Source organism: Heptranchias perlo, chromosome 43 (genome assembly GCF_035084215.1).
Source record: "Heptranchias perlo isolate sHepPer1 chromosome 43, sHepPer1.hap1, whole genome shotgun sequence".
NCBI lineage: Eukaryota > Metazoa > Chordata > Chondrichthyes > Hexanchiformes > Hexanchidae > Heptranchias > Heptranchias perlo.
The window spans coordinates 5,206,571-5,220,732 of NC_090367.1; the positions used below are offsets into that span (position 1 = coordinate 5,206,571).

Genomic DNA, 14,162 nt, shown 5'->3' on the forward strand with positions numbered 1-14,162 from the left:
TACACTGTCCCATCAAACATTCCCAGGGCAGGTACAGCACGGGTTAGATACAGAGTAAAGCTCCCTCTACACTGTCCCATCAAACATTCCCAGGGCAGGTACAGTATGGGTTAGATACAGAGTAAAGCTCCCTCAACACTGTCCCATCAAACACTCTCAGGGCAGGTACAGCATCGATGGATTTAAAGGTGCTCTCTGGGCAGAGAGGGCTGCTCTTCGTGAGCTACAGCAAACATCCGGCACACCTGGACGGGACACGTCAGCTTAAAGTGGCAGCTGTGCGGAGGAGGGAGGGGGAGTCCCTGCACAGCAGCATTTAGCATCATCTATGCAAATCCTAAGCATCTGTCGCAGCTTCTTTTAGTCTCACTTCACAGGATCGTGACCTTCGCGCCCAAACTCACCGCTTTGTGGTGTCGGCTGTGGCTCAGTGGGTAGCACTCTCGCCTCTGAGTCAGCAGGTTGTGGGTTCAAGTCTCACTCCAGCGACTTGAGCGCATAATCCAGGCTGACACTCCCAGTGCAGTACTGAGGCGCTGTTAAACCGAGGCCTCATCTGCCCTCTCAGGTAAAAGATCCCATGGCACTATTTCAAAGAAGAGCAGGGGAGTTCTCCCCAGTGTCCAGGCCAATATTTATCCCTCAACCAACCTCACTTAAAAAAAAAATCTGGTCATTATGACATTGCTGTTTGTGGGACCTTTCCGTACACAAATTGGCTGCCGCGTTTCCTACATTACAACAGTGACTACACTTCAAAAGTACTTCGTTGGCTGTAAAGCGTTTTGGGATATCCTGAGGTCATGAAAGGCGCTGTATAAACGCAAATTCTTTTTTTCTTCTCAAGTTCCTGCCTTTAAACACTGAACTCGTAGCTCAAATCAATCTGGGCAATTGCAGTCAGGAATTAATACATTCAAGGAAATCAGGAGCGACGCACAGAGTCAATGGTAGTGCATTGCCGAGCAAAAGGACAGCAGCACCACTGATTAACGAGGACGGAATAAGTCAACTCTCAGCTTTATTACTTGCGATTGCAGGATCTTTACCAGTTTTTTGGGGAATGCATTCTGTGATTCTGGCTGCTTTCCTGAAACAGGGAACGTATCCGTGACTATCAATGGTGGCAACTTTCTTCCCAACTCTCACAGGTCGAGGGGGCAGACACATGATCAAATATCTTACCCGGGGTGGGGGGGGGGGGGGGGGGGGAGGGGGCAGAAGAAAGAGAAAAAAAGAAGAGGATGGAGGGGATCTGGCTTTGGACCCATTGGAATGGAATTCTCTCCCTCCCTCCCTCCCCAGCCCTTTAACCCCAGGAGCTGGCTGTGAGAAGAAATCCATGTCCATCACTGACTAATTTTACGCAGAGCGCAGATTCAAAGAACCAAGCGGCTTCAGGGCCTCTCTCTACGCCACAATACTCACAGACGACTCGGAAGTGAAACAGCCACGAGATGTTCGGACTTCGCTCCATCTGTACAGGAACACAAACAGACTCAGGTGAAGTGCATGGAACTTGGCTTGCTGCTAATTTACTGGTTTACGAACCAGCAGTGCTACTGTCAATTCAAATTGACATTTCACAACTTATCTGATAATTCTATAGGTCCTCCCCTCTACCCTGCCACCTTAAAAATGATTTATAGGCAGCAGGAGGTGCAGTGAGGGATGCCACTGGCCTTTTACCTCTGGGACTTGCATTCAAATCCATCCTAGACTGCCAGGATGAAAGTTTACCCCCTCTACTGACTTCACATAGATCATTTATAATAAGTTTGCGCAGTTCCTCGTAGTTTAACTAGTAGGAATGGGCCCACAGCAGAAAACTGCCACGAGTTAGTAACTTTGCCCGGGGTGGCTGCTGCAAGAAATGACAAAATCTCACACTAGGCTGAGGCACATTGCTGGGGCAGAGCAGGGGGAGCTTTACTCTGCATCTAACCCGTACTGTACCTGCCCTGGGAGTGTTTCACGCTGACCTGGGTACCTGAATGGGAAAAGTGTTCCGTTCCACATAACCAAGACTGCTCACATTGAGCAGCACAAAAGTCCAAGGAGACCAGAGGAGCAGCTCGCTCCCAAGGCTCCGCTGACGCTACCCTTCAACAGACCAGCGAGGTGCGCTGCCCTCTAATCCCTCTGTCCCTGCGGAAGGGGTAAGTGGGAAAAGACAACCATGCTCCCCAACTGGCGACAGGCGGCATGGTTAAGACGTGGACCATGGCACATGGAGAATTGGGAGCGCAAATTTCTGTAGGACTTGGGCGCACCAACTGGATGTTTGATCCACCCCGTACTCCTCCGGTGCCTGGTGCAAGCCCCAGTGAAGGGTCGGTCTTCCTGGTTTGACAAACAAAAACCACTCCCCTATAGAAAAATGTTGATAGCGATCCATTCACCACACCTCAAAGTAACTCACTGAGTGTGAAGGCCCGAGACGTTTCTGAGGGACACGGGTAGGAGCTGGATAAATAAAAGTGGACAACACTGACAGCACCAGGCTGACCCCATCAAACCGGACACTTATTCTGGGAGAGGGCAACACAATCCCACTCCCAGGTTTCACTTCCTGCTGTCCAGGCTACCGTGGGGCTCATTTCTCCCCCCAGTGATCAAACTGACTTTCAGAAAACAATTTCGCCCAGAAGCAACACTGCAAACTAGGAACCCAACCCACAGGCACCTATAATTTGTACACACTAGCTTTTCGCTTCTACGACCTTCCCTCCCCCCACCCCTCAGGAGAGGTAAACACTGGAAACACTTACAAAGTCCACACGATCCTCAGCAAGCCAGTGAAAACACTTGAGAAAGAGAAGCAGGGTGAAGAGGGCCACAAACCGCGGGCTGAAGTCGTCCCTGAAGACTGTGAATGCCAGGCAGGTCTCAGTCACAGCGTACCAGGAACGCTCGATTAAATGCTGGAAACGGGAAGGAAACAGCTTAACAAAAAGGCACTGCAGCTCCCCAGTGTGTGACTAATCCATAACAACTTGCATTTATGTAGCACCTTTAATATAGTAAAACGTCCCAAGGTGCTTAACGGACCAGAATGGTCCGATCCCCAGTCCATGTCAGATTAGTTGGTCTCAGCCAGGGCATTAGTTACAGGCTACAATGAGCCCTGGTTTAGGGAGGGGACAACAGCCGTTGCTCCTGCCCCTAATCATTGTCTAGTAACCCACGCTGGATAACAAGGGTGTATCGGCAGGATGAGGCTTGGCTGTGATGTCTACAGTTCGATACCCTGACACGTTATCTTGGTTCACTCACAAAGTACCAGCAGAGGGGAAGAACTGCTCAAGAACACAGACACACAAAAACAAGAACATAGACACACAAAAAAATCCTTTTTAGTGTTTAGTTGATAGCAGGGGCTTTTATATGGTAATTGTTTCCAGCACAGAGAGTCCAAAGCACTGAGAAACGTCTTTCCCACCCGGCTGCAGTTCCTAGAAAGGACCAGTATCGCTGTGTACAATAGGTAGTGGAGGGTACCTCCTGGTCATTGTTATCTCACGAAACTCGAAGGCACCTCCTTCTTTCTTGATGTCCCTCTGCCTGGAGTGTCGGCAGTTAGTGTTAAGTAGTTGCCAACAGCAGAGGTTACTTCAGATTGTTCACAGGTGGGAGTCCCACAACAGGCAGGATCACTACCTTGGTGATGTGAATTCAGACACTTCAGAAGAAGTAATAGTTTCATAGTAGGTACAGTACAAGAGGAAGCCATTTGGCCCATCTTGCCTGCGCTAGCTCTTTGAAAGAGCTATCCAATTAGTCCCATTCTCCTGCTCTTTCCACATAGCCCTACAAATTTTTCCCCCTTCAACTACTGATCTAATTCCTTTTTGTTGGCAAACGGCAATACCGTTGAGGTACTTGAAGCGGCCCCATGTAAACTGAAGCAGAGTTGAGTAGGCTCTTTGAAGCCGACGGCATTCATGTGGATAAAAAGCTCTCGTTGGAAGCTTGGGACAGCAAGAGGCACAAATGGAGGGACGGTGAACATGTTTAACTAGGTCTTTTTATCATTCCTCCCTCAATCAATACCACATTCAAATGCAGGAGCCGGACTAACTTCCTCCTTCATGGGAGTTACTGGTCCGACCGCAGTAGGTGTTCTATTGACATAGTAACTAAACATACTGAGATTGGCAGCTCAGGAAGGAAGTGAGCTGCTGGTTTGTTATGTGGGATGACGCTGGTAACGTTTACACTGGTGAAATCTTCAGGGCGCCAGGGAGCTGGAAATTAACCCTGCGGCGAGCATGACTCATCTCTCCTGTTTCATATCAGAAGAACGTCAGCTCTTTACTCACTAAATTGGTCACAGCACTGCCGGAAGTGACTGAGGGGCCTCAAGCTAAGTTAACTGTGCGTGGGAAGCACGGGGTGGGGGAACACAGCTCCCTTTCTTGTACACCTGTGAGAGCATATCTTTCCCCTCCCTAGCCCAGGGGCACGACCAAAGGGCCTTGTAACTATATTAAAAGTCTTCCGTATAAGGCATACACATACTTCTCGTCACAATTTGTTAATAACGCCCCATCGCTCAAAAAACTGTCCGTGCTAACTTGCTGTGAGCAATGCCAATGGGATATCTGCCAGTAGTTTTTTTTAAAAAATAGTCACTTTGGGGGTCCTTCCATGCAATTGTCAATTACATTTGAGGAAATAAGCAAGAGCGGGACCGGGGATGTGGGGTGAAAGTTCTCTCATCCCATCTCTTCAACAAGAGAGAGAAGACTTGTAGCCCACCCAGGGGAGTAGAAATCATTAACTTACTGATCAGGCTGTGATCTTCCGAGTCTATTCCATTTGCTATTGTAGCAAGCCTTCAAAGGACCACTAGTGATGTCTGTCTCAAATGGGGGGGTGGGGGGGCCCTGTTTACGAACCTTGTCGAGAGGTGATCAACGGCTCGAATTTCTCAAGGGGACTGTTCTTGTATGTTTGAAGATCGACTGGGTACAACTATAGTCTGCTTTCGCTAGTTGACCAGTTCCTTCCTTACGGACGTTAACGAGGCATTTCAAGGGTGATCTCTCACATAAAAGCAGTCCATCCAGGACACAAGTTATTGCAGAGGGAACTGCTAAAGTTGAGATGTTTATTGATCTGAAAGAGATGCTATGTGTTGTAAACTAGTCATATCTGCTCTTGTTATATAAAAAAAATCTTGAATTTAATTTTTAGCTGTCCTGTCAAGAGTGAATTGCCCATCAGTTGGGATCCCTTACTATTTCCACTGCACCTATCAACAGTAAATGGGTTCATTGTTTGCCTGAGGCACACTACATCACAGGTTCCTTTGCACACAAGGTGCCATTTCTAGTCACAAGAGAATGGCGACTCGCCTATGCAAAACAGCTGGAGAGTGCCTGAACCTGTGCTTAAGCTATTAAAACATGGTGTGGCACTGAGTGATACAGACCACCAGGTTCCACCTTCAGTTTTGAGTCTGCGTTGAGTTTCCTTTGCTCAGCTGGGGCTGGGTGCTACAATTTGCCTCAGTGCCCTTAGGCTAGGAAGGAGAAAACCGTGCTCCTGATCACTATCCAGTGATCCTGGCTGGAAAGTGCATGCATACAGATGTCAGACGAGAACAGGACTTGGGTCTGTTACAACACGCCGCCCGCCCCCCCGCAATGTTAAAATAGCCCTCAAACACTCACATGCAGTATAAGATGCTGGAGGGCACCAGCTCCTGACCAAACTGTACCCCAGCATGAATCAAGGCAGGGGGATTTTTTTAATAAAAAACACAATTACAAAAACTAAATTGCATGTGACTGTCTATAACAATCTAACTTTAATTCAACAGCAACTTGCATTTAAATAGCACCTTTAACGCAGTAAAATGTTCCAAGGAGTAGAAATGGGTTATGTTAAACTGGTATTAACTCAATCATAGATTCTTACAGCACAGGAGGCCATTCGGCCCATTGTGCCTCTGCCAGCTCTTTGAAAGAGCTATCCAATTAGTGCCACTCCCCAACTCTTTTCCCATAGCCCTGCAAGTTTTTCCATTTGAAGTATATGTCCAATTCCCAAGTTACTACTGAATCTGCTTCCACCACTCTTTCAATAGTAACTTTCAAACAATAACTTCCAGGATTTACACGTACAGTCGCTAACTGCAGTTCACTCCACGTACAGAATGTTCCAGAACTGAGGTCAGTACTCGTGCCTCTGGAATACATTAGCAGCTGGTCTGGTGGGTGCTGGCTCTCTGCCTTCAAGAGGGAGCTGGACTGGTTCCTGACTGGGGCAGAGATCACATCATATAGATGGTAAGTGTCTTTATAAAACTCGGTCCATGTGATCTCCTGGCCTGGGTTTCAATTGCCCATGGGGGTTGGAGAAAAATTTTCCAGAGTATTTTTTCCCTTATTGTTGGCCTTGGGGTTTTTCCTCTGGTTTCCTGCCTTTCCCAGGGGATTACATGGCTGCTGGGGGGGGGGGGGGGGGGGGCAAGGAAGAACATCTAGTCATGATACAGCAGCCATCACATTGTGGGGCAGTCTTGATGGACCAGCTAGTCTTTTCCTGCCCATCAATTTTGTATGTTAAGCTGCAACAGCACATCACAGCCAGAGAAGGTACCACCCACTCCTTTCGACACACCGCACGTTCTCACCTCCATCTCTGCGGCACGCAGCTGTCCGAAGAACACCTTCCGCATGAACTTGCCGACGAGGAAGACCAAGACAAACGCCTGGATGTACAGGACCTGTCAATCAAAATCAATCAGCACGTCACACACCAGAGTAAACGGACACATCCACTGGCTGAAACATATCTGATAACCCTACCAAAATCAGACTAACAGGTCACTCGGTCACGTTTGCCCACATAATTGTCAGCTTGGTTCAGTCGCAGGTTCGAGCCCACTCCAGGAACACGAGCCCATAATCTGGGCTGACACTCTGAGGTGCCATCGCCCAGTAGAGACACCAAGCCAAGGCTCTCTCGGGTGGATGTTAACAATCCCATGGCACTGTTGGAAGAACAGCAGGGGAGTTCTCCCAGTGTACTGGACCGACATTCCTCCCTCAACCACTACCATATTAAAAAGAACACAGGTCAACGCTCATTTATCCAACTTGCTGTTTGTGGGTTCTTGGTGTGTGCAAATTGGCTGCCACGTTTGCTGAGATAACAGTGACGACACTTTAAAAGTAATTTGTTGATTGTAAAATGCTTCGGGACATCCAAAGAATGTGATAACCTGTTATATAAATGCAAGTTTGTTCTTTCTTAACAGTCACTGCACATGAGCTAATCATATGTAGCCTGCTTTGAGAGATTTGACAGATGCAACGAAGAAAGAAAGAGAAAGATGTAAATGCAAGTCTTCCTTTTTGGTAATGTTCTAATTCTATCTGCTTTTGTCGTACTGATGGAAATCAGCGACTTGTCATCCAAATCAGTCCCTTCTCAAGGGATAAAAACCACCGCTTAGAACAACTGTACAGCGAATTCCTTTTTACTCAACTTTCTTATTCTAAAGAGGTGTTTGCTGGAATGTGAACCCTTCACCATTTCATAGCATCACAAAAACTTCAGCACCGGAGGAAGACTTTGTTCCAATATGTCTGTACCATCACCACCCCCCAAAAGACAATTACTTCAACTGTCCTTCATGAAATGTTTATCTAACTCCCTCTTAAATGTTATTAACTCCACCCACTTGTAGTAATACAGTCCATATTCTAAGGACCCCTTGAATGAAAAACTTCCATCCAATCCTCCGAACCACCTTTCTGCTGCTAATCAGAATTTGCTTTGATCCCCTTCAGAATCCTCAAAATGTCAATTAATCACCTCCCATGACTACAAGAGAATTATGGACGAGGACGGCCCTTCGGCCCATTTTAGTCCATCCACCTAGAGACAACCAACAACATTCCTCTTCCCGTCTCATTGCAGCGTCCAATTGTTTCTTAGATGATTCCAGTGCTTTCACCTCCAGTACTCTATCTGGGAGTCCATTCCATGTATCAATCATTCTTTGTGTAAAGAAGAATTTGATTTCAGTTCTACATTTACCTATCGCCAATTTGAACGCACGGTCAACTCCCGCAATTTAATTTAAAGCAATACTCTGGATTTACCTTTCCCATTCCGTTAACTATCTTGGCCACCTCTAAGACCAGCCCTCATGGGACTCGTTTCAAGGCGTCTCTTCTTTTCCAAAGAGAACCGGTACAATCTCCCTAACTCTTTGTCCCAACACCCAGGTTCATCGCAGCTTCTTGCCTCTACCTTTCCAACACGTGCTTCCTATATCAGCCGACCAGAGCCTCGCACGGCACATGGCATAGCCTACAGAACAACCGGCACCACACGCCAGCTGGAAATCATTGGGGGAGGCTTTCAACTTGCCATCTGGGCATGAACCTGGCGTTGCAGATCGGGCCGTCTGTTTATAGAACCTGCTCCATTTTCATTGATTTCCAGTGACAGCTGTGGCTCAGTGGGTAGCACCCTCTCACCTCGGAGTCAGAAGGTCGTGGGTTCGAGTCCCACTACAGAGACTTGAGCACAAAAATCTAGGCTGACACTGCCAGTGCCAATGCTGAGGGAGTGCTGCACTATCGTTGGACCGTCTTTTGGATGAGCAGTTAAACCGAGGCCCCGGCTGCCCCCTCAGGTGGATGTAAAAGATTCCATGGCACCATTCGAAGAAGAGCGGGAGAGTTCTCCCCAGTGTCCTGGCCAATGTTTATCCCTCAACCAACATCACAAACAGATTACCCGGTTATCACATTGCTGTTTGTGGGAGCTTGCTGTGCACAAATTGGCTGCCATCTCTCCCACATCACAACAGTGACTACACTTCAAATGTATTTAATTGGCTGTAAAGCATTTTAGGATGTCCTGAGACCTTGAAAGGGGCTATATAAATGTAAGTTCTTTCTTTTCTTTCAGTGACCTCCGCTGGGAAATGTACTGGGCGAGGACAGGATTAGGCTCAGCAGCGAGGTTTGTACGGTTTAATACCCGGCCGACACTCAACGCTCAGGCTCACACACGATCAATGGCTGCTTGGCCAAGGTACTGGAGGGCTGGCGGCAACAGCGGATCCACTCCTCGGAATGAATCACCGACTTCAGGAGAGAAAACTGGAAAGGGAATCAAACACAATACAGTGCTCTATGCATTAAATCCGAGCTGTTTGGATGCTGGACGCTGCAGCTCTCTTTAAATGGAACTGAGGAGTTTACAAAGTTCCGATCAGTTCCTTGGGGACTCACTAGGTGTGATGCCCTTGACAGTTCCTCTCACTTAAGCTATCTGGCACCAACACCAGCTTACTGAGCAGCCCCCACTGTACAAGAAATGTCTTTTCAGGGCTTATATAATCCAGGCCGACATTCCAAGCACGGTACTGAGGGAGTGCTGCATTGTCGGAGGTGCCTTCTTTCGGATGAGACATTAAACCGGGACCCCCATTTGCCCTCTCAGGCACGCGCAAAAGGTCCCGTGGCACAACCTGGAGAGCAGGGAGTTTTCCTGGTGTCCTGACCAACATGTCTCCCTCAACCAAAACAGATCAACTGGTCACTTATCTCATTTGCTGTTTGTGGGATCTTGCTGTGCACAAAATGGCTGCTACATTGGCCAATGCAACAACAGTGGCTGCGCTCAAAAGTACTTCATTGGCTGTGGAGCACTTTGGGACGTCCCGAGGACAGGAAAGACGTTACATAAATGCAAGTTCGCTCTTTAAAATTCAGGCAAGAAATCAAATTTTAATAACCCACCAACATTGAACAAGCCCCTCTGTGTAAGGCACAGCTACAATATTTTTAAGAAAAAAAGAATTTGCATTTATACAGCGCCTTTCACGATCTCAGGAGGTCCCAAAGCGCATTACAGCCAATTAAATACTTTTGAAGTGTAGTCAATGTTGTAATGTAGGAAACGCAGCAGCCAATTAGCCCACAGCAAGATCAATGTGAAAATGACCACATGATGTTGGTTGAGGGATAAATATTGGTTAGGACACTGGGGAGAACTCCCCTACTCTTCTTCCAATAATGCAGTGAGATCCTTTACAACCACCGAAGAGGTTTAACGTCTCATCCAACAACCAGCACCTCTGACAGTGCAGCACTCCCTCAGTGTCTAATGTTTTAAGCGTTTTTAGTTTCTATTTTATATTGAGGGGCCGGTATTTTTCAAGTGTTGTCTTGCCCCAGTTTCTTCTGAAGTACTGACTGTTGCTGGGTACAGTCCAATAGCCACTGTCTCCCCAACAGATCATTCTTTATGTGCGAGCCCAGTGAGTGCCAGCAGGTTGTACGACCCTCGGGAGGGTGCGATTATAACGCTTGCACTTTTGGGAAGGGGGTCACCAGATAGCGATCGGGACGAGGAACCCTGGCTGATTTTTCATCCCCCCTAACCAAGGGGGTGGAGGCTAATCGATCTGGCCCAGCGAGATCAGCAAACTCAGCAGAGCATGGATCGAACCTTCTCAGTTTGCCATGGCCCAACGGGCAGCATACTTCACAGGGAGCCATCCGAGAACTCGGTCTGGAGCCTTTGAGGCACTCAGTTAAACCCTGCGGCAGCCGAGGACCAAATCCCAGCTGGCAACGGCATTTGCCTGATACCTGATACACAGTGACAACAGCAAATACAATTAAAGCACACAATGCACACACAATCCAGGCGGTCACAAGCACTCGTGTATGCAATGTTTTAATTTGTAATGAGAACAGATTTATTTCCTAAAATCTGCAGTCCAGTGCATGCAGGTTCCCCAGTCAACAGTTCCAGTTAGACAGGTTTCAGAATGAAAATCAAAGTCCACTCTCACTTCAGCTTACACAAGGTCAGCTGCAAACACTTTTAACCTGCAGACTTCCTTCCTGAACCCATCGTACCAGATAGGCAACACTCCCCACCCGGGAGACAGCTGATCAGCAACACCACCAACACCCGCCCCCCCCACCACCGCCTTTCCAGGACAGAGAGGGTCGATCAAGGCCCCTCCAATGGGACAGAGAGGGTCAATCAGCCCCACACCCCCAGGGACAGAAACAGTCAGTCAATCAAATGAAGTCACCATCCAATGTGGGACTGAGCCAGACCACCCAGCAGGTAGGAATCTCGGCTTCGGGGGACTGCGTTGAGTGAGCTGGGTGACAGTGATGGTGCAATAATTGTCCCCTGGGCCACGGGTGGAGCAAATCAGCTCGAGTTCCCATTCCAAGCACTATCCAATGATCCCCTACTGGAAAGGGTACACGCATCAGTGGGCAAGGACAGGCTGAGGAGTTACTATGAAGGTCACCATGGTTGAATAGCCCATATGAGTACACATACATAGTGGTTAATCAGCCCCTTTAGGCAAGAGTGGTGGGGGTTGGGGAGGAAAGAGAATTTCAAGTAGACTGATAAAGGTTGCAAGAGACTATATATTGGAATAAGTTAATTTGCGTTCTTTAAATCACCACTGGAAAGTTATCCCGAAGCACCACACCTGTCAACTAAGGGCCACACCACTCCCCACGGTATTAATACACGCAAACCATATGATGCTGGTTATAAGATTCACAAAGACAGAGCGGAAAGTAGATTAGCACCTGCCAAAACAATTAACTCCCAAAAGAAACACAGCAGATCCTAAACTCAAAACTAAGTAAACATAAGGCTCAAGAGCTTTGAGCCCATAATCCAGACTGACACTCCCAGTGCAGTACTGTCAGAGGTGACGTCTTTCCGATAAGGCGTTAAAGCAAGGCTGTCTTCCCTCGGGGGGGGGGAACCTTTTAAACAGCTAAAGGGGGTTTAAATGAACAAGGGAAAGATCCTATGGCACTATCTCGAAGAGTAGGGGAGTTCTCCCCAGTGTCCTGGCCAATATTTATCCCTCAACCAACGCCACTAAAAAAATCTGGTCATTATCACATTGTCATTTGTGGGATCTTGCTGTGTGCAAATAGACTACTGTGTTTCCTACATTACAACAGTGACTACACTTCAAAAATACTTCAATGGATGTAAAGCACTTTTGGGCCTTGAAAGGCACTATATAGAAATGCAAGTCTTTTTTTCCTTTTCCTACAATCCAAAGGCTTTTAAAACACGGCTTGGCATCATCTAGTCACCATTTCTTGATTTATCTTACCTTTTGTTCTACTGTTTTCAATCCACTTGGTATCCTGAACTATTGCTCTACACTTGAAAGATGAGGGGACAATAACTCCCTCCCCCAGTACTCACCGCCATACTGGGGCTGGATTTGGTCAGATACACCACGGTGGGGTAGAACTGCCGCTTCAGGTAATAGGCGTGGGTGACCACAGTCGTGGTGAGCACCAGGCTGGCAGCCGTCGCCAACGTCGATCGCACCATCTCGTCCCTCCCTGCGGGAAACAGCTTGCTGGAGGTTCCCCGGGAACCTAAGTCCCGGAACTGGGTTCTGGGTGAAATAATTCAGCACCGTAACCACTCCGCTTCCCCCTCAGGTGGGGCTTTGGGTCAGTCCGAACAAAGGACACTCGGGCCCTGTTGTCTCTCCTCAGCTGCGGCTCTGGGATCCCAAACCTGCAAAAGGAAGAGAAAGGGAGACGGTGAGACGATTTTAAAAAACTCCACAATGTTGGAAACCTGAAATAAGATTAGAAAATTCTGGAAATTCACAGCAGGTTGGTCAACAACTGAAAAAATTAGGAGGTGGGGGGGGGTGAAGAGGGACACCTTTAAATAAATAAGGGAGGACCTTTTGAACAGCTAAAGGGGGTTTAAATGAACAAGGGGCCTTTTGAACAGCTAAAGGGGGTTTAAATGAACAAGAAGGGGATCTTTTGAAAAGCTAAAGGGGGTTTAAATGAACAAGGGGGTAAACTTTTGAACAGCTAAAGGGGGTTTAAATGAACAAGGGGGGGATCTTTTGAACAGCTAAAGGGGGTTTAAATGAACAAGGGGGTAAACTTTTGAACAGCTAAAGGGGGTTTAAATGAACAAGGGGGGGGGGATCTTTTGAAAAGCTAAAGGGGGTTTAAATGAACAAGGGGGTAAACTTTTGAACAGCTAAAGGGGGTTTAAATGAACAAGGGGGGGGGATCTTTTGAAAAGCTAAAGGGGGTTTAAATGAACAAGGGGGTAAACTTTTGAACAGCTAAAGGGGGTTTAAATGAACAGGGGGGGAACTTTCGAACAGCTAAAGGGGGTTTAAATGAACAAGGGGGGGAACTTTTGAACAGCTAAAGGGGGTTTAAATGAACAAGGGGGGAACTTTTGAACAGCTAAAGGGGGTTTAAATGAACAAGGGGGGAAATTTTTGAACAGCTAAAGGGGGTTTAAATGAACAAGGGGGGAAATTTTTGAACAGCTGTGGGTTTGTCTCTCCCTCTGGTCAGGGCACCTAGGCCTTAACCCCACTTACGCCACCTCCAAGGATCTGGCCCAGTAGGCCAAAGGGGGCGGAACACCCAGCACTGGGCAGGCACGGTGACAGCGACTCCGGTCCCCTTCCCCCGGCCGATCTACAAGCCGCTGGCTAGTTACCGGTCGGCGGCCGCTCGGCTGACAGGAACGAGGTGGCCTCAGACACCTCACTTCCGGTCGGGTTTCCACCATTTTCCCACCCCGGTTCTTCCTCCTTTCTCCTTCCCCCTTCCCCTCGAATCCCCGTACAAATGGTCCGCACTCTCACTCCCCCCCACACAAACCTTCGACCCTCTAAAGACGCGTCGAGTGCCCGCTGTTGCCGCCGCCGTCTCAACCCCTCACTTCGGAAAGTTGCCGTTTCTCACCACCTGCGACGATCCGGCACTGCTCGCTCACAGCTCGGCTTGCCTTTTCCCCCCCCTCTGTCCTGCGCCCTGTGGCCCCACTCACTCCTTCGGATTCCCCCCCCTTTGCGCCACAGCTACACGGAACCTAATCCGTGGCCGCTCCCCATTGGCTCCAGCTTCGACTATCATCCACCAATCAAAAGAACGGAGATCCGCGAAGCGTTGTATCATCTCGTCCAATGGAAACGCGGCAAAGGGACCGGCCCGCAAGGCTCTGCTCCAATCAAAGTAAGAGATGTGTTGTAACCCAGCCAATAAGAAGCAGAGTTGCCAGCGCCTCTGTCTACTTGGACCAATGAAATCTCTTAATCTTATATTTTTCTTTTATCTTTGACGCCTCGT

General features: G+C 48.1%; 1 protein-coding gene across 4 annotated transcripts in view; it reads right to left on the minus strand.

Annotated features, from left to right (window-relative positions):
* Positions 1–13,873, minus strand: part of syvn1 (synovial apoptosis inhibitor 1, synoviolin) — a 30,830-nt gene extending 16,957 nt beyond the window's left edge. Inside the window, exons 1-5 of one of the 4 annotated variants that reach the window (XM_067975682.1) lie at positions 13,779–13,873; positions 12,244–12,567; positions 6,644–6,736; positions 2,772–2,924; positions 1,429–1,477 (exon numbers count right to left, since the gene is read on the minus strand). In XM_067975682.1, the coding sequence (XP_067831783.1) occupies positions 1,429–1,477; positions 2,772–2,924; positions 6,644–6,736; positions 12,244–12,375 (427 nt within the window). In that variant the 5' untranslated portion in view covers positions 12,376–12,567; positions 13,779–13,873. Of the gene's footprint in view, positions 1–1,428; positions 1,478–2,771; positions 2,925–6,643; positions 6,737–12,243; positions 12,568–13,408; positions 13,481–13,530; positions 13,598–13,694 lie in introns of those variants that run through there. The other 3 variants (XM_067975681.1, XM_067975683.1, XM_067975684.1) reach the window with 3 other exon arrangements.
* Between the last annotated feature and the right edge of the window lie 289 nt (positions 13,874–14,162).